The 23943-nt window shown below is 62.7% G+C and overlaps 1 protein-coding gene across 1 annotated transcript; it reads left to right on the top strand.

Annotated features, from left to right (window-relative positions):
• The first annotated feature begins 1314 nt into the window (after nt 1–1314).
• Nucleotides 1315–21978, top strand: TUBGCP3 (tubulin gamma complex associated protein 3). Its single transcript, XM_055147488.1, has 21 exons — nt 1315–1500; nt 2634–2741; nt 6591–6658; nt 6883–6960; nt 7232–7401; nt 8299–8471; nt 9183–9301; nt 9517–9642; nt 10332–10400; nt 10790–10922; nt 11075–11241; nt 11554–11664; nt 12404–12512; nt 13895–14084; nt 15204–15339; nt 15715–15783; nt 16034–16169; nt 18114–18334; nt 18433–18573; nt 20439–20555; nt 21256–21978. Exons 1-21 carry the CDS (start codon nt 1425–1427, stop codon nt 21412–21414), a joined length of 2676 nt encoding a protein of 891 aa, XP_055003463.1. The 5' UTR covers nt 1315–1424; the 3' UTR covers nt 21415–21978.
• The last annotated feature ends 1965 nt before the right edge of the window (nt 21979–23943 follow it).

Here is a 23943-nt window from a genome sequence, read left to right on the forward strand (position 1 = left end):
GACTCAGGTATCTGGGCCTGTAGGACCTGGGGATTTGGTTCTGTAAGACTCGGAGACGGGTGTGTGTGTGCGTGTGTGTGCTGTGACACACCCAGTGGTACTCAGGGCTCAGTCCTGGCTCTGCACGTGGGAATCACTGCTGATGGGGCCCGGGGGCCATATGGGGTGTCGGGGGTCTAACCCAGGTTGGCTGCAGGCAGGCAAGTGTCCTATTCTCTGTACTATGGGATGTGGGAATCACCTGTCAGATCCTGATCTGGGCTATGAAGTCTGGGAATGCAGACCCGTAAGCCAGAGCTTGGAACTGATGGGCTCTTGCTCTGAATGGGCGGAACCTGTGGCTGACCACCGGACTCTGCTTTCCTCCTCGGACCCCACATGAGCCACCCATCAGCTGGAGGGAGGTGGCGTCTGCGTGAGTTTCCGCCACCCATCCTGACTCTGGCCCATCCTGACCCTGGGTGCAGGCTGCTGCCCGGTCCCGTGGGCTCAGCGAGAAAACAGAGCTCAGGGCCAAGTCTGCAAAAGACGATGAGCTAATCGCGCCCGACACAGTCCATTACAAGCTGATAACATGGACCAAACGCATGAGACATCAGTTCTAGAATCTTCCAGTGTTGGGGCAGCGAACCGGGGGTGATCCTGGGTTCTGGGCACGGGACTCTGCTGCCCAGCAGGGGCCAGGGGTGACGTGGTCCAGCCTGGGCCTGGGGCAGCGACCCCACGGCCTTCCTCTCAGCGGCCCCTGCGGCCCAGGCCGGCAGGTGTGCGCAGCGGCAGCGATTCCGAGCCCGGGCCCTGCAGCAGGACATGTCCCCGGGGCATGTCCCTGGGGCCGGACCGCGGGGTCCGCGAGGCTGAGCCGGGCACCCAGCCGCCAAGTCCTCCTCCCGGCAACGGGCGGGGCACTCGGGAAGCCCCCGGGGGGGCTCGGCCGAGAATCCACCTGGGGACCCACGCTCGGCCCGGGGTGGCAGTCCTGGGGCCGCTGCCCCTCGGCTCTCTTCTGCCTCTGCAGGGGCGCCCCGGGCGCCGGCGGGCCTGGCCCTGCCGCAGGGCGGGGCAGCGCGGCCGCGGGCCGCTGTGGGCGGGGCCACAGGGCGGGGCCTCGGGGCGTGTGGGCGGGGAAATGGGGCGGGGCCTCGGGGCGCTGTGGGCGGGGCGGCGGGGTGTTGCAGGCGCGGCCGCGGGGCATTGTGGGAGGGGCCGCGGGGCGTTGTGGGAGCGGCCGCTGTGATGCTGTGGGCGGGGCCGCGGAGCATTGTGGGAGCGGCCGCGGGCCGCTGTGGGCGGGCCGCGGGGCATTGTGGGCGGGTCGCGGGGCATTGTGGGAGCGGCCCCGCTTTGGCGGTTCCGTCAAAATGGCGGCGCGGGAGCCGGCGGGGCCGGCGGGGCCGTAGCGGGCGGCCGCGCGCCGGGCGAGCATGGCGACCCCCGACCACAAGTCGCCCAACGTGCTGCTGCAGAGCCTGTGCTGCCGCATCCTGGGCCGGAGCGAAGGTAGCGCGCGGCTGCGCGCCCGCCCGCGGGGCCTCCCGTCAGGCCGGGCGCGCGCCGAGACGGCCGAGCGGGGCTTCGCCCGGGCGCCGCGGGCCTGCCGCAGGCGGCGGACACTGGCGGTGCCCTCTGACCCCGCACACACTCGGCACACGCGCGCACACGGGCACACGCGCGGATACACGGGCGCACACGCGCGCACACACGGGCACACGCGCTCGCACACGGGCACACACACGGGCACACGCGCGCACGCACACACGCACACACGGGCACGCACACACGCGTGCACACACGCACACACGGGCACGCACACGGGCACACGCGCGCACACACACGCGCACACACGCGCACTTACTCCATCCTCTGCTCACGTCCTGCCCGCGGTCTCCCTGACCGCTTCCTTCACTCCCGACGCCCCGACGCCCTGTCCCGCCCCGTCTCTCCCCGTCTCTCCCCGTCTCTCCCTGTCTCTCCCTGACTCCCTCCCCGTCTCCCTCCCAGTCTCTCCCTGTCTCTCCCCATCTCCCTCCCTGTCTCTCCCCGTCTCCCTCCCCGTCTCTCCCTGACTCCCTCCCCGTCTCTCCCCGTCTCCCTCCCTGTCTCTCCCCGTCTCTCCCCGTCTCCCTCCCCGGAGTCTCTCCCCATCTCCCTCCCCGTCTCTCCCCGTCTCCCTCCCCGTCTCTCCCCGTCTCCCTCCCTGTCTCTCCCCGTCTCTCCCCGTCTCCCTCCCTGTCTCTCCCCGTCTCTCCCTGTCTCCCTCCCTGTCTCTCCCTGGCTCTCCCTGTTCTCCTGTCTCCCCTGTCTCTCCCCGTCTCCCTCCCTGTCTCTCCCCATCTCCCTCCCTGTCTCTCCCCATCTCCCTCCCTGTCTCTCCCCATCTCCCTCCCTGTCTCTCCCCATCTCCCTCCCCATCTCTCCCTGTCTCCCTCCCTGTCTATCCCTGTCTCTCCCCGTCTCCCTCCCTGTCTCTCCCCGTCTCTCCCCGTCTCCCTCGCCATCTCGCGGTCTCGCGCTCTCCGTCTCGCTGCCCCGGTCCCTCGCGGGGTCTCCGTCTGGCCCCTCGTCCCCGCGCGCCCCTGCCCCGTCCCAGAGCGTTTCTCCCCGGGCGTGCGGGTGACCCGCGTGTCTTCCAGCGGACGTGGCCCAGCAGTTCCAGTACGCCGTGCGCGTGATCGGCAGCAACTTCGCGCCCACCGTGGAGAGGGACGAGTTCCTGGTGGCCGAGAAGATCAAGAAGGAGCGTGCGTATCTCGGGCCGGGAGCTGCCTCTCCCTCTCCCTCCCGTGTCGCTGTTAGGTGTCTCCTCTTCTCTTTGGACGGCTTGGACTTACTCTTGACTCGGGTACAAAGCTGTGGAAGTAATGACAACACATCAGTGGGTCTGGAGTGGGTGGGGCGCTGGCCCTACGTGAGCTGACCTGGGTTCCATCCCTGGCAGCCCATCTGGCCGCGTGAGCTCTGCCAGGAGTGATGCCAGGAGTGATCCCTGAGTGCACAGCCAGGACTACACCCTGAGCACAGCTGGTGTGGCCCAAAAACAAAAAACAACGAATCAGTAAAAACCAAAACATCACAAAGGTCACGTCACATTCACTGTCACTGTCGTCCCGTTGCTCATCGATTTGCTCGAGCGGGTGCCAGTAACGTCTCCATTGTGAGACTTGTTACTGTTTTTGACATATCGAATCCACCACAGGTAGCTTGCCGGGCTCTCCGAGAGGGGCGGAGGAATTGAACCCAGGTCGGCCACGTGCAAGGCAAATGCCCTACCCGCTGTGCTATCGCTTCAGCCAGAGTAAACAAGTAAATTGTAAACTTCAGTCACCAGTTACAGGACGTTAGGAACAAGAACGAGATGAAGAACGTGGCAGAGCAGGACGAGAGTGTTCGTGTGTGAGCTCCCCTGGCCCCCATCTTCGGGACTTTTCCTACAGGGACCTGCACCTGACGGGGGGCCTCCAAGAGCTGAGTGGGTCATGAGGGGTAATGATGGAAAACTTGGGGGCTTGGGGCCAGAGGACAGCGAGTGAGGCATTTGCCTTGCATATGGTCGATCTGTGTTCAATTTCTGACAGCCCATGTGGTCGCCCGAGCACTGTCAGGAGTGATCCCTGAGCACAATGCCAGGAATAACTCCTGAGCTGGACTAGAGCTGTTACCGACTGGATTCCACGGGATGTCAAAAGACCGTGTGGCTGCCCAGCTACGAGATGGTTAAAACCCTGAGCGAACAGTTTGAGGCTCTTTGTGTCCTAGAGCGAGCATATACCATTGGGCTACACTAGCACACAACAGGGATGAATGGAGACGTTATTGGCGCCCACTCGAGCAAATTGAAAATCAATGGGATAATGTGATACAAGTGAACTCCTAGGGATAAGTGGGTGTGTCCCCCAAAACAAAACAAATCCAAACCCAAAAATCTAGGGGATTAGAGCAATAGCACAGCAGATAGGGCGCTTGCCTTGCATACAACCAACCCAGGTTCGATCCCTGGCACCCCAAATGGCCCCCTGAACCCTGCTAGGAATGATTCCTGAGGACAGCCAGGAGTGAGCCCTGAGCACTGCTGGGTGTGGCCCAAAAAAAGCAAAAATAGAACGAACTAGAGGAACTAAAGGTCATGTTAGAAAAGTAAATTACATCCTGAACTTACATGTCAAACCCACACCTATTACAGGGTGAGTCTTACCCTAGCCTTGGCCTTGAGAGACCTCTGTGGCTCCTCGTTGATAGGGCAGGTCTGTGAGCCTTCCACAAGTCAGTTCAGGGTGCAGCTATGGTTTAGGAAGATCTAGTCATCTTCAGTCTGATAAAAAGCAGCCTTGAAAACACGTGAGCTACCATCAAAAAACAGAAGTTTAATGTAGAAATTCAGGAAAGCCCACAAGATTACCAGTATTCATAGATAGTCGTATTTTCAGAAGTAAGATAACTATAAAATAATCTCAATAAATGATCCAACGAGGAACGGGACCTGAGGACCAATACTGTAACGGCCTTTCTCTGACTCTTGGAGCAGGGTCACTCTAAGCTTTCTACTCTCTTCAGAGATATCCCAGTGTCACTCTGAGTCGTCTGTGTGCTCTGTCCACCTGTCACACTTCTGCACGTGCATCTTGTGTATGTGGAAAATGTTTCTGTTGCTTCTGTGAGACAAACCATTATCATCCCGCCTGCCTTCATTTTCAGACAGACAGCCGGGTGGCGGCTGCTTTCTCGGCCCCCAGACTTTAGAATAAAGCGGAGGCCAGTCCTGGAATGTGGACTGGAAGTGGACTCAGTCCCAGTGTTTGCTCTTCCAGTGCTCAGTGTCTGAGGGAGGAGGCACAGCAACCCTCAGTGTCTGAGGGAGGAGGCGCAGAGCAGCCCTCAGTGTCTGAGGGAGGAGGCACAGCAGCCCTCAGTGTCTGAGGGAGGAGATGCAGAGCAGCCCTCAGTGTCTGAGGGAGGAGGCACAGCAACCCTCAGTGTCTGAGGGAGGAGGCACAGCAGCCCTCAGTGTCTGAGGGGGGAGGTGCAGAGCAGCCCTCAGTGTCTGAGGGAGGAGGCACAGCAGCCCACAGTGTCTGAGAGAGGAGACGCAGAGCAGCCCTCAGTGTCTGAGGGAGGAGGCACAGCAGCCCTCAGTGTCTGAGGGGGGAGGTGCAGAGCAGCCCTCAGTGTCTGAGGGGGGAGGCGCAGAGCAGCCCTCAGTGTCTGAGGGGGGAGGTGCAGATCAGCCCTCAGTGTCTGAGGGAGGCGCAAAGCAGCCCTCAGTGTCTGAGGGAGGAGGCACAGAGCAGCCCTCAGTGCCTGAGGGGGGAGGCGCAGAGCAGCCCTCAGTGTCTGAGGGAGGAGGCACAGCAGCTCTCAGTGTCTGAGGAAAGAGTGCAGAGCAGTCCTCAGTGTCTGAGGGGGGAGTGCAGAGCAGCCCTCAGTGTCTGAGGGAAGAGGCACAGCAGCCCTCAGTGTCTGAGGGAGGAGGCGCAGAGCAGTCCTCAGTGTCTGAGGGGGGAGGCGCAGAGCAGTCCTCAGTGTCTGAGGGAGGAGGCACAGCAGCCCTCAGTGTCTGAGGGAGGAGGCACAGCAGCCCTCAGTGTCTGAGGGAGGAGGCAGAGCAGCCCTCAGTGTCTGAAGGGGGAGGCGCAGAGCAGCCCTCAGTGTCTGAGGGAGGAGGCAGAGCAGCCCTCAGTGCCTGAGGGGGGAGGCGCAGAGCAGCCCTCAGTGTCTGAGGGGGGAGGCACAGCAGCCCTCAGTGTCTGAGGGAGGAGGCACAGCAGCCCTCAGTGTCTGAGGGGGGAGGCGCAGAGCAGCCCTTAGTGTCTGAGGGAGGAGGCACAGCAGCCCTCAGTGTCTGAGGGAGAAGGCACAGCAGCCCTCAGTGTCTGAGGGAGAAGGCGCAGAGCAGCCCTCAGTGTCTGAGGGAGGAGGCACAGCAGCCCTCAGTGTCTGAGGGAGAAGGCGCAGAGCAGCCCTCAGTGTCTGAGGGAGGAGGCACAGCAGCCCTCAGTGTCTGAGGGGGGAGGCGCAGAGCAGCCCTCAGTGTCTGAGGGAGGAGGCACAGCAGCTCTCAGTGAGGAAGGAGTGCAGAATAGCCCTCAGTGTCTGAGGGGGGAGTGCAGAGCAGCCCTCAGTGTCTGAGGGGGGAGTGCAGAGCAGCACTGTGCAGTAGGGACCGTGTGCCAATGGGGGACTGTGTCTGCTGTCCAGCACCCCCTGCCCCCTGGCCCTCCGCAGCACTGAGAGAGCCTGACCCGTGGGCATGTGGGGACTGCAGCCCGGGCTGGGCATGTGCTGGCCTGTGGAGGCGGAAATGGAGCTGTGCTGCCCTCCGGGAGGAGGAGGTGTGTTGTGTGTCCCTGAGCTGCTCAGAGTGAGTCGGTGGGGACCAGAGGCACCTGGGGCCCTGTCCCGAGCCCTTGGCCCTTCTCCGTGCCAGGCACGCAGCACCGTGTCCCCACCTGCTTCCCGCCTTGCTCTGGGTCTCGCGGCCTGCGCCTCGGGAGAGCCTGCTGGGCTGTGTGCTCGTGCGTCCTGTCCAGTCTGGGAGTGCCGCGGGGCCCGGACGTGCGCAGGCGTGTCCACACACCGTCCCTTCTGCTTTGCAGTGGTCCGCCAGCGCAGGGACGGGGATGCTGCCTTGTTCTCGGAGCTGCACCGGAAGCTCCACTCCCAGGTGGGCCTGGGTGCTGCGTGGGTCACGTTGGGCCTGCAGGCTGGTGGGGCAGTGGGCGTGCGGACCGGGCTGGCTGCTGATCGCAGGTCGTCCTTTTCGCTTAAAATCCTGGGTTCCAGGGTGCGTTTCTGCCGTTGTGGCACAGTTCTGTTTTGGAGCTGAGTTGATGGCAGAGGAGTCGGTCTCCCAGGGAAGGGCGGCCTCTTCATGTCCTCTCTCCACAGGGAGTTCTGAGGAACGTCTGGTCGACCCTGTACCTCTTGCTGAGCCTTAGCGAAGACCCACGCAAGCCGCCAAATAAGGTGAGAGAGCGAGCGAGTGAGCGAGGGCCTGTCTGCTGAGAGTTCTCTGGAGTCATGGGATGCCCGGCTCACCCTGTGTGCTCCACGTCTCCGTCCTCTGTCCCCGCACGGGACCCCAGGGGGCCGCCCGTCCTCATCCCTGTCTCCGTCCTCTGTCCCCGCACGGGACCCCAGGGGGCCGCCCGTCCTCATCCCTGTCTCCGTCCTCTGTTCCTGCACGGGACCCCAGGGGGTCTGCCCGCCCTCATCCCTGTCTCCATTCTCTGCCCAGGTCTCCAGCTATGCCTCCCTGTTTGCTCAAGCGTTGCCGAGAGATGCCCACTCGACGCCCTATTACTGTGCTCGGCCGCAGACACTCCCGCTCAACTACCAGGACCGCGGCACTCAGTCGGTGCCCAGCTCGGGCAGCCTGGGCAGCAGCGGCATCAGCAGCAGCAGCGTGTACGCCGCGGCCTGGCCGCAAGGGCTGCCCCGGGGAAGCAGGCGTGCGTGCGTGCGTGAGTGTGCCCACCTGCACAGACCCCTGCAGGACCCGCCCTCCTCTCCCAGGAAGCAGCTGTGTATGTGTGTGTGTGTGTGTGTGTGTGTGTGTGTGTGTGTGTGCGCGCGTGCATGAGCGTGCGTGAGTGTGCGAGATCCACTTCCCTTGGGGAAGTCGGTGTTTTCCGTGCCTGTGTGTGCACACGTGTGTGTGTGTGTGTGTGTGTGTGTGTGTGAGTGTGTGTGTGTGAGAGAGAGAGAGAGAGAGAGAGAAACAGAGAGAGAGAGCACGAGCCAGTGTGAGTGCACAGGCCCCTGCAGGGCCAGGACAGGAACCCATGAACAGTTCCTTGCTGCTCTGTTCCAGGCATCACTCTGAGGGTGGCACTCCAGGGCGGAGCGTCAGTTCAGACACCCCTGCCAGTGGCAGCTGACCCTGGAGCTGATGGGGGCACAGTCCCCCTGGGCTCTGCTGTCCTTCCTGGCTGTCAGCGTTGGGGCTTGCAGGCAGGGGCAGGACCCTCGGTCCCCGGGAGCCTGAGTCCCGGGCTGTGTCGGGGATGGCCTCAGGCGGCCTCCGCTGCCCCCCACGGTCCCCTGCTTCTGCTTAGGGAGCCGCACGGACACCAGCAGCCACCCGCAGGTGGCCCTACCGCCGGTGGTACTCCGTGGGTGTTTCCATGTTGGGTGTGGACATGGGGCTGGCCTACCAGGAGCTCGGGCCTGCAGGGGTGCGAGTGCTCCCCTGCCCGGGGCCGGCCGAGATGGGCGGCGTGTGTGCGTGTGTGCCTGGGCCCCGTCAGGCAGGGCGGGAGAGGCTGAGCTGGCTCCGGGCAGTCATGGCTTTCCTCCCCGCAGACAGACGCAGCAGGCCCCGGGCGTCGGGGACTGCCTTCGCCAGCAGCTGGGCTCACGGCTTGCGTGGACCTTGACTGCGAACCCGCCTTCCTCCCAGACCGCTTCCTCCAAGGGAACCCCCAGCGCTGCCGCGCGCACCGTGGGGAGGCCGAGGAGAGACGGGGATGCGGGAGGTGAGTGGGGGCCGCTCGCACACGGCCTTGGCTGGGGGTGCTCGGCATGAGTCCTACCCTGACGGGGCCTAGACCTCTGCCTCGTGTCACCTGACCTTCACGTCCCTGCCCCCCGCCCCGTCCTGCCCCTGCCCCATGCCCTGCCTTGCCCGTCCCGCGCCCATCCCGCCTGGAGTCCAGTCCGTCTGGTGTCCTTCCCTGTCCCGTGTCCTTCCCGGTCCGGTGTCCTTCCCTGTCTGGTGTCCTTCCCCGTCCCGTCTCCTTCCCCGTCCCGTGTCCTTCCTTGTCCTGTCTCCTGCCCCGTCCTGTGTCCTGCCCCGTCCCATGTCCTTCCCCATTCCGTCTCCTTCCCCGTCCCGTGTCCTGCCCCGTCCCATGTCCTTCCCCATCCCGTGTCCTGCCCTGTCCCGTGTCCTGTCCTGTCCCATGTCCTGCCCCGTCCCGTGTCCTGCCTGTCTCTCGACTGCCTGGGCTCCTGGTCCCGAGTGCCCCCCGGCCCTGCCCGGTGTTGGCTGTGGGTTTGCTGCCCTGTTTGGGGCTGGCCCTTAAGTTTCTTCCTGGAGCGTTTGCTCTGTTGCAGGGCCGTGGCTGCGATGTCGTGGCCGTGTGGCCCAGGGCTGCCTCCTGAGTGCCGGGGCGTCCTCTTTGGGCCTCTCTCCTCGCCTCACGGGCCTCGCCCTCAGCTCGGTCTGCTTCCCTGGCTGTTCGCAGGCACTGCGGAGGTGTGCGAGGCTGCCCTGGTCAGGGACATCCTGTACGTCTTCCAGGGCATCGACGGCAAACACGTGCGGATGAGCAGCTCTGAGGACGGCTACCGGGTGGAGGGCAAGGTGCGGCCTGGCCCAGCCGGTCTGGGGGAGGCTTGGCCCCTTTGCCCGGGTCTTGGCTCGGGCATGCCCCTCTGCTCGCCCCGCTGCCCTCTTCCAGAACCTTCTCTCCCGCAGCCCTGCACACTTCTGACTCTGCTGCTGCGTGGGCACTGGGTGGGGTCCGGTCGGACGCACGAAGGCCGGAGTGACTGCAGCTCTGGCCGGTCTCTCTGCAGGCGACCCTGAGCAAGTCCCTGAGGGACACGACTGTGCGACTCGCTGAGCTGGGCTGGCTGCACAACAAGGTCCGGCGGTACACAGACCAGCGGGGCCTCGACCGCTCCTTCGGACTGGTCGGCCAGGTGCGGCTCCTGCTCCAGTGCTCTGAGTGTTGTCCCAGCTCAGAAATGGTGCCCCCAAGGGTTCTTGAGAGTGGGCGCCTCGGCCATGGTCGGCCCAGGGAGGAGGCGCCCTCGTGGCCATGAACACAAAAGCACAGGCAGACACGGGGCCGCAGGCGCCAGTGCTGGTTTAGGGCCTTGAATTGGCGCCATGAATTGGCTTGGCACATGCGAGTGAGCCTTACACTCCCGTCCCGTCTCACCGGCCCCTGCGCCCCCATCCCGGCTGACAGGCCCCTGCTCCCCTGTCCTGTCCCGTCTCACCGGCCCCTGCGCTCCCATCCTGGCTGACAGGCCCCTACTCCCCCGGCTCCTCCCATCTGACCAGCTCCTTCCCTCCCATCCTGTCTCTCTGGCTTTGGGAATTTGTGTGTGTGTCGGAAGGGGGTGGGGTGGCAGGGGTCTACACCCAGCGGGGCTTGAGGAAGGGCTGCCCTTGGCTCTGCTTACGAGCGGGAACTGGGATCGGTGCCTCCCCTCTCCGGCTTGGCCCCGGGGCCGCTCTGTAACGGAGGTGTGGGAGGGAACCACGTTAAAGACCCGTTGTTGGAGTGAGTGCGCGTAGATTCACGAGGGGAAGCCCTGCTCTACTCCCTGCGGCCGCTGGGACGTCGCAGACGGAGGGTCCCATGTCTCTCCCTCCCCCGCAGAGCTTCTGTGCTGCCTTGCACCAGGAACTTAAGGAGTACTACCGGCTCCTCTCCGTCCTGCATTCCCAGGTAGGCGCTGCCCTTGGGGCACAGGGCTGCAGGGACGTGGGGCCGCGGGACCATGTGTTTATGGGACCGCGTGGTTGTGTAGCAGGGGGCCTTGCGATTGTGGGGCTGTGTGGTCACGGCAGCATGGGCCTTGGGCCATGTGACTGTGGGGTGTGGGGCTGTGTGACCGTGGACCTTCCCCCTGCCCGACGTTGGAGGAAGTGCTGTGCCCTGGAAGGTTCCTGCTGGGGGCCGGTGCCGTGGGTTGTGTTGGGGTGTGCAGACATGGCAGTGAGTAGTGGCGAGTGAGCACTGCACAGAGGAGCCTGCACGGTGGCTAAAGGCACCTGGGCTGCGGCTCTGCCGTGTCCACTCATGTCAGCTGGCCCATCCCGGTCCCTGTCTTCCAGCTGCAGTTGGAGGACGATCAGGGTGTGAATCTGGGCCTTGAGAGCAGTTTGACGCTCCGGCGCCTCCTGGTCTGGACGTATGACCCGAAGACGAGGCTGAAGACCCTGGCGGCCCTGGTGGACCACTGCCGAGGTCAGCCAGGCCCCCGTCAGCCGTGACAAAAGGCGGGCAGTGGGGGCTGGGGGGCAGGGCGGAGGGGCGGGAGATGGGGGGCTGGGGGCAGTCGGGCGGGGGGGCTGGCTGGGGTCCCTGCTGTGAGGTGAGGGCTGTGGTGCCGCCCCCAGGCCGGAAGGGCGGGGAACTGGCCTCAGCTGTGCACGCCTACACGAAGACGGGGGACCCGTCCATGCGCTCTCTGGTCCGGCACATCCTCAGCCTGGTGTCGCACCCCGTGCTGAGCTTCCTGTACCGCTGGATCTATGACGGGGAGCTGGAGGATGCCTACCACGAGGTACCAGGGAGCAGAGGGGTGCCGTGTCGTCCAGGTGGGCTTCCTGGGGGAAGCTGTAGGGCTGTGTGCGCGGGGTCGCTAGGGCAGTGTAGCTGGGGCCTGCCGTCAGAACCGACAGGCGGAAGGAGCCCCCGCCTCCTGGCTGGGAGCTGGCCTCGAGCCCTCGCCCCGCTCGCCCATGCCCTCTGCTCGCTCCTGCTGCAGGGCCCCAAGCTGCAGTTGAGGTTGGAATAGGGCTGGGTCTAGACACTTTTCCCAGGAGTCCTGTGGGGTGCTGGGGCCTCGACCCGCGCAGACACCGCGTCCTTTCAGTTCTTTGTAGCGTCGGACCCCACGGTCAAGGCGGACCGGCTGTGGCACGACAAGTACACGCTGAGGAAGTCCATGATCCCCTCCTTCATCACCATGGACCAGTCTCGGAAGGTGAGGCCAGAGGGGCCGCGTCCAGCTGCCACTGGGCAGAGCTGCTGCGTTTGCGCGGCCCCCCCAGCCAGTCTGTCCACATGTCACTCCTCAGTTTCTGTTGTGGGTCTTTTAATTTTGTTTTAGTTTTGGTTATTGAGCCACACCCGGTGATGCTCAGGGCTTCCTCCTGGCCGGGACCATATGGGATGCTGGCCGTGGGACCCAGGCCGGCCACTTGCAGGTCTAGCACCCTGTCGACTGTCCTCTCCGGCCCCGGCTCCTCAGTTCTTAGGGGCCCCGGGCACTGCCCGTGTCTTTGTCACTCAGCATCTGCTCATGAATATAGTAGTCCGATAGTGTTAACCCATTTCCAGTAAATGTAATACGTATCCCAGTGTTGTGTCTTTCGGTCAGACCCTAACAGGATTCTTTTATCCCACGGAACTTACTTTTTCTTTTTTTGTGTTTGGGGGTGGTCATACCCACTACTGCTGAGGCCTGACTCCTGACTCTGTTCGGGGGTCATTCCTGGTGGGGCGTGGGGAAGCTCGGTGGTGCTGACGATTAACCCTGGTCAGCAAGACAAGTGCCTCTTCGGCCCCTGAAACTGGCTTTGCCGTGTGGGTGCTGGGGGCCTGGGGTGGGGACAGTGCTCTCTGCAGTGTGGGTGCTGGGGGCCTGGGGTGGGGGCAGTACTCTCTGCACTGTGGGCGGAGCTGCGGGGCGGGGGACAGTGACCGGGGCCGTTTCCTTGCAGGTGCTTCTAATCGGAAAGTCCATCAATTTCCTGCATCAGGTCTGCCACGACCAGACACCTCCCACGAAGATGATGGCCGTGAACAGGGCTGCAGAGTCTCCCCAGGACGGTGAGTGGGCGTGGTGTGGGGGCTGGCTTCTGCCCGGAGCCTTTCTGGTGCCCCCCGTCGGTGACTATTGGCCCATCAGGGCAGTTCTGCCCCACAGACTGGCACCGCAGGCAGTCCCTCCTTGTGTGGGTTTCAGTGTCAGTCCTGGCGCAGGCCTCCTGCGTTTCACATCCCCAGGGGACTCGTGGTGCTCCTGCTGTGCTGGGGGATTTGTGCTCAGATGCCCGGGGGGGTCTCCTGAGACAGGGAGTTTATTTCCTTCCCTGCCAGACCCCACCCAGGAGCAGGACACATGTACATGTGGGGCCGCTCCAACATCAGTGTCACCTGTGTGCACGGTCCGTGTTGTGGCCAAGTGAGCACTGTCCACTGTGGCCGAGTGAGCTCTGTGTGTGGTCGTGTTGTGGGCGAGTGAGCACTGTCCACGGTCCGTGTTGTGGCCGAGTGAGCACTGTCCATGGTACGTGTTGTGGCCGAGTGAGCTCTGTGTGTGGTCCGTGTTGTGGCCGAGTGAGCTCCGTGTGTGGTCTGTGTTGTGGCCGAGGTAAAGCCCAGGTGTGCATGTGAGCGGTCTGTGCTGGCCACCTGGGTGTTACCAGCGGCCCTAGACGGCTGCCACTTGGCGACTCCCTGAGAGGATTTCCTGGGGCTCAGGCTCCTTGCAGCTGCTGTGGGTGATGATCAGGACCAGGTCACAGCCCACTGTCCTCCCGTGAGGGACCACGTGACCACACGGTGCGGTGGGCCCTGAAGATGGCTCTCGGGTTCTCCGTCTTCTGGAGAGTGTGAGGGTCGCCGGGGAAAGCTCCGGAAGTCTCTCCTGTGGGCCAGAGCGGGCTGCTCTTAGCTGTCCCGGGGAGACGTCCTCAGCAGCTTGGGCCAGCACCTGCCGTCCTGCCGTGCACCCGCCTGCCCATCTCGAGTTCCCTGAGCAGCTGAAGCCAGGCTGGGTCCCCCCGGGAACGGCAGGCCCGGTGGCACACGTGTGCTGTGTCTGCTCCTGCCCGTGTGCAGAGGCCAGGCGCTGCCTCGTGCACTCTGCTCAGCTGGCCGTGTCCACCTGTGCAGTCTGCAGGGCTCCCAAGGCCTGAGAACTGCAGACCGTTCCGGAAGGTCTCTGAGGCTCTGGCAACCTGTCCCACCCAGCTTCACAGCTCCCCACACCAGTGCTCGGTTTCCTTTCCTGGCCGCTCCCTGGCGCCCCTGCTTGGCACAGTGCGCTGAGCACCCTGCAGGAGAGCAGGGCTGGGGGTGTGTGAGCGGGGAAGAGTGCCGTGAGTGTTCGAGGGTGCACGGGAGAGTGTGTGTGTGTGTGTGTTGCACACCCGCATGCATGCTGCGCCCTCAGCGGAGGCTAATCGGCACCCCTCTCCCTGCCCCAGCTGCCGACTTGTTCACAGACCTGGAGAGCACGTTCCAGGGCAAGATCGACGCCGCCTACTTTGAGACGAGCCGGCACCTGCTGGATGTGCTGAGCCAGAGGTACAGCCTGCTGGACCACATGCAGGCCATGCGGCGCTACCTGCTCCTCGGCCAGGGGGACTTCATCCGCCACCTCATGGACCTGCTCAAGTAAGGCTGCGATGCACCGGTGCTCCGGACTGCTGTCGTGGGGCCTGGCGGTCACCCTGCGGTTCACAGGGGTGCGCGTGTGTGTGTGAACAGGGCCCCAACGGCTCACAGGGTATGTGCTTGTGTGTGTGTGGTGGGGGGCGGGGAAGAGGACCCCAAGGCTCAGGAGTTTGGGGCTGTCCCGGGAACACAGCCTGTGTGAAAGGCAAGCCTCCTGTTTCACGTATTGGGTAGGTGTTGCTGGAAAGAAACATTGGGTTTCTCATTAGATGACAAAGGGTCCAGCGGTAAGTGGGCCGAGGTCACTGTCACTGGCGCCCCCCGGTGCAGCTCCCACAGACAGGGGTCCTGGTGGGGTGCAGCAGCCTCGTGCAGGGGAGGGAGCAGGAGGAAGAAGGGGACACGGAAGTTCCCTGCTGAACTGGGGAGACGTCTGGCTCCATCCGCATGCAGGAGCCACCAGGAGAGACCTGGGCACTGACTTGGCCTGTCACACCCCATCGGTGATGCCAGGCTAGGCTCGGCTGCGGGGGGTGGCAGCTACCCCTGCTCCGGGGCTTCCCTTGGCTCAGGGTGACTCGTTCATTGGCTGCACAACTGTGGCCATGCAGACTCCTGTGCACAGGGTTCTGTGGGCTGAGGGGTCAGTACAGTGTGCTCGGGAGGTGCCTGGGCCCTGCCATGGTGCACAGCTTCCTCGGAGCATCTCCGCCTCGCTGCTGCTTGCACCCCCACCTCCCAGCCCCTGTTCCCGGCTGCCTGGCCAGCGGCTGGCCACTGCCGCACCCAGGCGAGCAGCACAGCTCAGCAGGGCCCGCCTTTGGGCTCAGAGCTGGCCGGCACCTTCTGTGTCCCACGAGGAGCCGAGTTGCTCCGTGCTCGCCTGGCGCTCGCAGGCTGTGTGCGCCTACGCTGGGATCGGCCAACATAGGTGGTGCACAGGAGCCTGGCTCTGATTGCAAAGGCTATTCCACCCCCCAACTGTGGGGCTGGAGTTCTTGTGTTGTTGCGATCACATTTATTTTCTTGATTCTGTAATTGGAACTTGCGCTGCAAGCTTTCACGGAGCTCATTTAGAATTCGGGTAATGCCACTTCTCGTTTCTAAAACCCTCTTAAGGCCAGAGCTCGTCCGTCCAGCTACGACTCTGTACCAGCACAACCTGACTGGGATTCTGGAGACGGCCGTCCGGGCCACCAATGCCCAGTTCGACAGCCCCGAGATCCTCCGGAGGCTGGACGTGCGGCTGCTGGAGGTACAATCTGCGGGGATGGGGGGAGAGCCCCGCGCTCCTCACTGGCCGCTGGGGGGCTCAGGCTGCCCGCTGGGCCCAGGGCGTTCACCCTCCCGCGGTGGCTGGGGTTGTGGGATGGACCACTGTGTGCTGACTTTTCCCAGGGGATGGTTCCAGAAAGTCAGAGCCTGCTCGCTGCCAGCAGAGCCGTTTGTTTCTCCAGGACTGACTTTCAGGACTTGCCCTAGAAGACAGCCCTTCTGTGCTGTAGAAAGGGGCCGTGCATTTCTGGAAGGACTTAAAAGTTCCCAGGAAAGCGTGCCCGCCCTGCCTGCCTTTGCCCTCCCTGCATGCCCTGTGACGCTGAGCAGGGTGGTGCTGCTTGTCTTTGTTCAGGTTTCCCCGGGGGACACCGGATGGGACGTGTTCAGCCTGGATTACCACGTCGATGGACCCATCGCCACGGTAAGGCCCTTGCGGGTGTGCTGGGGGCTGACGGCCTTCCAGTGTTGGTGCCGGCACCTCCCTGTGACGCCGTGAGCCAGAGTGGTGCAGTGTCAGTTGTGAGTGCCGAGGTGCCCCAGTGGTTGGTGGCTCCTTGGAGGTACCGTGTGTCTGTGGTGGAGAGGAGGGAGGCGTCGCAGCCTGGAGCCTTCCTACACAGGAACGCCACTGAGGTGTGCTGACGTGTGTGCTCACCACCCGTTTCCTCCAGGTGTTCACCCGGGAGTGTATGAGCCACTACCTGAGGGTCTTCAACTTCCTCTGGAGGGCCAAACGGATGGAGTACATCCTGACTGACATCCGCAAGGGCCACATGTGCAACGCCAAGCTCCTGCGAGGCATGCCAGGTGAGCCGGCGCTGGTGAGGCCCGTCCTGGTGCTTCCAGCCAGGCACTTGCCAAGAATGCTTCTCGGACTTGGGTGGGAGCCGGAGGACGTGTGTAAGGTTGGGTCGCAGCACACCAGTGATGCTCGGGGGTTTCTCCTGTCTCTGCACTCAGGAGTCACTCCTGGAGGTGTTCAGGGGACCCCGGATGCTGGGGATCGATCCCAGGTTGGCCCTCCCCGCTGTCCTGTCGCTTCTGCCCTCGGGTCCCACTCAGTTCCTCCAGTGTTCAGGCATCCTTTCAGCTCCTCGCAGAGGAGGGTGAGCACTGAAGGGCGGGCGCTGTCCCCTTGGCCTGTCCACATACAGGGAAGCGCTGTGGCGTCAGTCACAGCCAGGAGCCCCAGGAGCACGTGGCTCGTGGTCCAGCTCGTTCGGGTGTAGGTTCTGCGAGGTGTTCGCCTGGGCCCTCTGCGGATGCTGAGACAGTGAGGGTGACTGCCCACTGCCCCTGGCCGGGAACCCGCAGGAGCCTGAACGAGCTCTGGGTCCCTGGCCTCAAGAGCAGGCAGGAGCACTGTGGTGGAGCCTTTCCGCCTAGCAGCGGCTGCTTTTGGAGTTGTGAGGGTCTCTCTCCTTTTGGGAGAAAGATAGAGGATTTCTTCGGGGTCTGAGTGGGCGGAAGTGTCAGCTCCATCACACGTGCAGCTCTCCCAGAGAGCTCTAGAGGGCAGTGAAGAGTCTCGAAGTCCACAGCCGCCTCTGCAGAGGATGGGGTGAGACTGGGTGCCTGCACCCCTGTGCCAGCCTTACCCGCCCCGTTCGTCTGCGTGTCAGTGTGTGCAGACGTGTTCACAGTGTGGGCTAGGTCTGTAGGGGGGGTCACTGTTGTCTGACCCTCGAGGGCGAGGGTCCAGGTCTCTGGTGTCTCTGCCGTAGGGCTTAGGAGGGTGTGACCTGACCGCCGTCCCTTGGCGTTTCCCAGGTCCACGGGGGAGCCGGGAGGGGGTGGGCGGGGCCATGTGTGCTCGGGGTCATGTGCGGAGCCAGTGCTTGCACCCTTGGGCCTGGGCACGCCCTGGGTGCCGCCCCAGCCCCCTGCAGGCTGCTCGGTGGCGCTCGAGGCTGTCTGCTCTGGCCAGCGTGACCTGTGGGCTGGGACGGGGCCTCCACGCACGTCCTTGATCGGGACCAGTTCCCAGGCCCTGTTCCTCACGCCACCGTCCGGTCATGGCCCAAGGTGCAGTGGGCTTGCGTCTGGCCAGGGACACAGCCCAGACCATGCAGAACCAGGGCCGGGGGTTTCGGGCGTGAGGATGTCTGCACAGGTCTGGGGCAGGCTCGTGGAGGGTCCGTGGCGTCCTTGGAGCCCGTCAGGCGAGTCCGGGAGAAGCAGTGCCTCCGCTCGTGCAGTGCATCGAGCTTGGCTTAGGGCAGCTGCTGCTGTGGCCTCTTGTGAGTCTCGTGAAGCAGCAGGACGAGGCCCGGGTGCCGCCCGCCGCCGAGGAGGAAGGGGCTCTGTCTGGCCACCACACACGGGCCGTGTCCCCTCTCCCGGGCAGTTGTGGAGCTGGGCTTTGGAGGACAGCGGGGCTTGAGTGAGTGTGCCCTGGTGCCGATGGACAGGCCTTGCTCGGGGTGGGCTGGGCCTTTCCCGTCCCGTGCCGCTGGGCACCTCGCTGATGTCTGCGCCCGCGGCGTGGCACAGTGTTCCTGCCAGGGCAGCTTAGGGGGCGCTGGCAGTGGCGTCTCTGGGTTCCTGTGGCCACCTGGGGGGACAGGTGACAGCTCGTCCCAAGGAAATGACCCCTTTTCTCCCAACAGCTGGGAGGCGGGTGTCCGGCAGGAAGCCGGGCTGCTGGCCGTGGCTTTTCCCAGCAGTTCCCGCCGCCCTGCTGTACCTGGGGCCGGCGGAGACCCGGCGTCCGTGCTGGCCCCCAGGCTGAGGCGGCTGTGGCTCTTGCAGAGTTCTCCGGTGTGCTGCACCACTGCCACGTGCTGGCGTCCGAGATGGTGCACTTCATCCACCAGATGCAGTACTACATCACCTTCGAGGTGCTGGAGTGCTCCTGGGACGAGCTCTGGAGCAAGGTGCGGCAGGCCCAGGACCTGGACCACATCATCGCCGCGCACGAGGTCTTCCTGGACACCATCATCTCCCGGTGCCTGCTGGACGCAGACTCCAGGGTAAGGTGGGCGGGAGCTGGGCTCCCCGGTGCTGAGTTGTGCTAGGAACTGTGCATGCGTGGGGCTCCGTTAACGGGAAAAATGTCTTCTCGTGGCAGACGCTCCTGAACCAGCTCCGGGCTGTGTTCGATCAGATCATCGAGCTTCAGAACACGCAGGATGCTATCTACAGGGCCGCCCTCGGGGAGCTGCAGAGGCGCCTCCAGTTTGAGGAGAGGAAGAAGCAGCGGGAAACAGAGGTACCAGCTGGGGGCACAGGACACGGGGCAGAGCTGCACCTGTGTGGTCACAGGAAGTGGGGAGAGCTGTGGGGGGGTCACGGGAAGTGGGAGAGCTGTGGGGGGGTCACAGGAAGTGGGGAGAGCTGTGGGGGGGTCACGGGAAGTGGGGAGAGCTGTGGGGGGTCACGGGAAGTGGGGAGAACTGTGGGGGGGTCACGGGAAGTGGGGAGAGCTGTGGCTGGGGGGTCAAGGGAAGTGGGGAGAGCTGTGGCTGGGGGGTCAAGGGAAGTGGGGAGAGCTATGGGGGGGTCACGGGAAGTGGGAGAGCTGTGGGGGGGGTCACGGGAAGTGGGGAGAGCTGTGGGGGGTCACGGGAAGTGGGGAGAGCTGTGGGGGGGTCACGGGAAGTGGGAGAGCTGTGGGGGGCTCACGGGAAGTGGGAGAGCTGTGGGGGGGTCACAGGAAGTGGGAGAGCTGTGTGGGGGGTCACGGGAAGTGGGAGAGCTGTGGGGGGGTCACGGGAAGTAGGAGAGCTGTGTGGGTGGTCACGGGAATTGGGAGAGCTGTGGGGGGGTCACAGGAAGTGGGAGAGCTGTGTGGGGGGTCACGGGAAGTGGGTTGAGTGTGGCTGAGCGTGACTGCGCAGGAGCCGGGGATAGCAGCAGGTGGGGGTCGGCTGTGTGACAGGAAGCGGGGTGGGGGTGGGGTGGACGACACGGACATGCATCTTTCTGGTCAAACTTCCTAGAGCTGGGACAGCTCCTCCCTGCCCTGGAGTCCAGCACCCCCTCACTGCTGTCCCCAGAGACACAATACCCCAGAGTTGTGTCACGACTGCCGCCAGGCAAGGCCTGCTTCTGCGGTCCTCCATCCTGAGATGGTGTGACGACACCCACATCCCAGCTGCCACCACGCACCCACAGATGCAACTCATCGCACAGACGCACCACCTCACACAGACACCGACGTTACACAGACACACCCACGTCACACAGACACACCCACAACACACACAGACACACTTACGTCAAAAGCGGGCACACATCACACACAGACACACCCACATCACAGACGCCCCCACCCCCACAGGGGCCCTGCATCTGCCTGGCACGTTGATACTCCCCACATGTGTCTTACACACACACACACTGCATAAACATGCTTGTGTACCATCTACACAGGCGCACATGCACAGCCCCCATACCATCATCTGCACGCATGTGTGCATGTGTGTGTCCCCCCCTCGCACACGCACATACAGATGCCTGTGGCCCTGCTGCCATGCTCCCATGCAGGCTCGCTTTTCTCCGCTCTGCTGCTGACATGGCAGTGCTCTGGGCACAGGGAGGCCTGTCCCAGCTGTGCAGGCTCTCGGCCTCGTCTGCGTGTCGTCCACCACGTCCGCCACCCGTGCGCAGACTGGGGCCCACTCTCAGCCCCATGCAGAGCCTCCCTCCCGCTGTGCTCTGGGTCTGTCGTGGGTGTGCCGGCGGTTTGGCTGCAGACACGGAAGGGCCAGAGGCAGAACCGGCTGTGCCGGGCGCTCGGGAGTGTGTCTTCGAGAGGCCAGGCAGCCACTGACCAGACGGGCTGTGTGGTACCGCCCAGCCTGGAAAAGGAATGGGTCCCGGCAGCCCACAGGGCCGTGCCTGGCTGACTGGAGCAGGCGCGCTCTATCTTCGCCCGCCAGCCGTGCGGGGGCAGTGCGGCCTCCCCCCCTGTGGGGCAGGGCTGGTCAGTACCAGCGGGGGCAGGTACCCCGCTCCTCTCTGGAGACGGGGGTGCATGGCACCCATGGCCTCAGAAGCGGGTACAGGTTTCACCGGGGTGTGGATGCCCTCCTCCCGGCCCCGACAGACAGCTCCCCTGCTCTTCCTGCTCAGGGCCAGTGGGGGGTGACGGCCGCAGAGGAGGAGGAGGAGAACCAGCGGGTCCGAGAGTTCCAGGAATCCATCCCCAAGATGTGCTCGCAGCTGCGGATCCTGACCCACTTCTACCAGGTGGGTAGCCTGTGCCGCCTGTGCCCTTGCACGGGCCGTCGGCCGCTGTCCCTCGTGCCCTGGCCCAGCCTTGGCGACACCTGCCCGGAGCTTCCTGTGTCGATTGCTCAGCCTCCAGCATGCCAGGCCTCCGAGTACCAGAGCCCGCCGAGGGCGCGAGAGCGAGCCAGAGAGAGAAGGAAAAGAGTGAGATGGGAGTGAGCGAGAGAAGGCAAGAGCGAAAGTGAGATGGGAGAGGGAGAGCTAGGGTAAGAGCAAGGAGGGAGAGAGAGACCAGAGGGAGGGAGACGAGAGGGAGAGCCAGGGTAAGAGCAAGGAGGGAGAGAGAGACGAGAGGGAGGGAGATGAGAGGGAAAGCCAGGGTAAGAGCAAGGAGGGAGAGAGAGATGAGAGGGAGGGAGATGAGAGGGAGAGCCAGGGTAAGAGCAAGGAGGGAGAGAGATGAGAGGGAGGGAGATGAGAGGGAGAGAGAGATGAGAGGGAGAGCCAGGGTAAGAGCCAGAGTAAGAGCAAGGAGAGTGCGAGAGCGCAGTGCATGCGTGCAGGATGCTGCGGCATCTCCGAGCTCCGCGCAGGAAGCAGGTGTGACTGAGTGTCTGGGCAGGAGCAGGGAACCTGGGGCCAGCTGCTGAGCTGACAGGACTGAGGACACGAGGGCCTGTCCATCGGCTGCTGGGCTCAGTCCTCGCTCTCCACTCAGGGCATCGTGCAGCAGTTCCTGGTGCTGCTGACCACCAGCCCCGACGAGAGCCTGCGTTTCCTCAGCTTCCGGCTGGACTTCAACGAGCACTACCGGGCGCGGGAGCCGCGGCTACGCGTGTCCCTGGGCTCCCGTGGCCGGCGCAGCTCCCACACGTGAGCCCCGGCCTGCGGGGCGAGGCCGCGTCTCTGTCACTTGTTGAAAAGCTTCCGAGAAGGTCGAGTGGGGGCTGTCCCCGCCCCCCGCAGAGACGAGTACACGCTGCTGTCTCCAGCGCCCTCAGGCGCAGTTTGTGAATATAATCGAACTGAATGGAGCAAACATCCCGCTCAGAAATAGAGCATTTTATTTTGGTTTTTAGTGTTGTAAAATATTAACCTCTGTGAGAACCTTTGTATCCGAATGCACTTACCACGTCTATTCTTTCCTGCAGAGTTTACATTTTGTATTTAATTTCCTGACTCGGAGGGTGTGAGGCAGGGCCCGTGAGGCGCAGGTCTGTCTGACAGGGTTCTGGACGCTTTCTGTTGGGAAGAAACCAACCTGAATAATGAAGATTTCCTTTTCCTTGCCTATTTTTTCATTGTAAATATTTATATCTACTGACCAGGAATGGCGGGAACGTTTTTTTTTTGTAAAAAAGGTCATATCAAGTCACATAAATCTGCCTTTATTATGTTGCTTAAGTGAAAACTTAGAGAATTAAAGTAATTATCTTTCAGATGAATTGGTTCTGTCCTTGGTTTTTGAAGAGACGGTTCATTGGCCAGTTCGGGATGCAGCATGGACAGGGCCTGCAGCCGCATGTGAGCCCCAGGCCCAGGTCAGGGATCCTGGCCAAGGAAACGGGGTCCCAGCCAGTCACAAGTCAGACTCACTCATGTGACAAGGCAGGCTTCTCGGCCACTGCGGGGCTGGGCGGTGGGGTCGTGGGGAGCTTGTTCCAAGGGCTTTGGAGTCAAGGCCTGGCCGCCGCTGACCGGACTCTGCTCTGGGGAGAGGGATCTTTCCTGGGCAGCCTCGGTCACGGAAGTCCGTCCCCTGATCGGCAGGGGTCTTGGCGGGTCTAGGACAGGGCTCGAGTCAACAGGCGCGGGCCGGGAGGAGCTGTTCCCAGGAACCACCACGGTGCCGGCTCACGAGCCCAGGGGAGCCCACGCTTGGCCGTCTTTCCAGGGATGCGGGTCACTGCTGGCCAGTGTGTGAGGGGCAGCCGGGACACCCTGCACTCGGGCCTGAACCACGCCACCAGCAGCACCACACACCTGGCCTGGCATCTGCACACCAGGAGTCACACTTGCACACGTGCCTGCCCACTCAGTGCCTGCCACACACGCACACACCCCTGGTGTGTGCTTGCCACACACAATTGAGCGCACTGACACACACATCCTAGTGTCTGCCACCTGCTTTGTGTCTTTCCCACCCAGTATCTGCCACAAGTCTACCCCATCTGTCTGACACACACACCTGCTATCTCTCTCTCTCTCTCTCACACACACACACACACACACACACACACACACACACACACACACCCGGTGTCTGCCACACATGCACACCTGCTATTAGTCACATGTCTGCCACTGCCCTCCCCCATGTGTCACATGTGCACACATGTCTGTCCACACGCATGCCCAGTGTCTGCCACGTCCACACACATGCTTGCGTGGCCATGTGGGCTGAGGTGCTGCTGCTGGGCGCTCTCCCTGCGTTGCTGGGGAAGGGCAAAGGGCTGTGCGAGGGAGAGCTGGGGAGAGGCCGTCTTTGCTGGGGGGGTCTCCTGTCCTGGCTGTTCACGCCTGCAGTCGGCCTCCAGGCTTGGGGGAGGCTGTGCGACCCCCTCGGCTGCCTACTTGAGGGCGTTCCGGTGGCCAGAGTGGTGGGAGTGGAACCTGGATGGCCACTCCAGGGCCACAGCACGTGTCGGGCTCCCCAGGAGTAACTCACTGCAAGGCTGTCCTGTACCCCAGCCTTCGAAATCCTGCCACTGACCAGGGACGCTTGCTCACCCTCCTGCTTCCTCCAGGTGAGATACTGGGGCTCCTGCGCATGTATGTGTGTATGAGTGTGAGTGTGAGAGTGCATGTATGGATATATGTGTACAAGTGCATGTATGTGTATGAGTGCATGTATGGACGGATGTATGAGAGTATGAGTGCATGTTTGGTTGAGTGTATATATGTATGTAAATGTGAGTGTGAGTGCATGTATTGTTGAGTGCATACATGTATGTATGAGTATGCAATTGTGAATGCATATATGGATGTATGAGCATGTATGAATGAATGCATGTATATGTATGAGTGCATGTATGTGTGTATGTGAGTACATATATGGGTGTATAAATATGTATGGTTGTATGCATGTATAGGTGTATGAAAGTTATGAGTGTATGTACATATGTGAGTGTAAGAGTGGTGCATGTACAGGTGTGTGGGAGTGCACATATGGGTGTGAGTGTATCCAAGTGCATGTGTGTATGTGCAAGTGTATAAAAGTATGTGAGTGCATATTTATGAATGCATTTTTGTGTATGTGTGTCTGACAGTGCATATGTATGTATGAGTACATGTATGATTTATGTATGTCAATGTGCATTTATGTCAGTATATGCAAGCATGCAAGTGTACAAGTGTATGAGAGTGCATGTATATATGTGTATATATGTGTGCATAAGTGCATGTG

The sequence above is a fragment of the Sorex araneus genome, chromosome 1, assembly GCF_027595985.1.
Source record: "Sorex araneus isolate mSorAra2 chromosome 1, mSorAra2.pri, whole genome shotgun sequence".
In the NCBI taxonomy this organism is placed as follows: domain Eukaryota; kingdom Metazoa; phylum Chordata; class Mammalia; order Eulipotyphla; family Soricidae; genus Sorex; species Sorex araneus.

Coding starts and splice junctions, on each gene's coding strand:
- TUBGCP3 (XM_055147488.1), top strand. CDS start 1,425: ATGGCGACCCCCGACCACAAGTCGCCCAACGTGCTGCTGCAGAGCCTG. Junction 14,085..15,203: donor CACCTCATGGACCTGCTCAA/GTAAGGCTGCGA, acceptor AACCCTCTTAAG/GCCAGAGCTCGTCCGTCCAG. Junction 15,340..15,714: donor TGGACGTGCGGCTGCTGGAG/GTACAATCTGCG, acceptor GTCTTTGTTCAG/GTTTCCCCGGGGGACACCGG.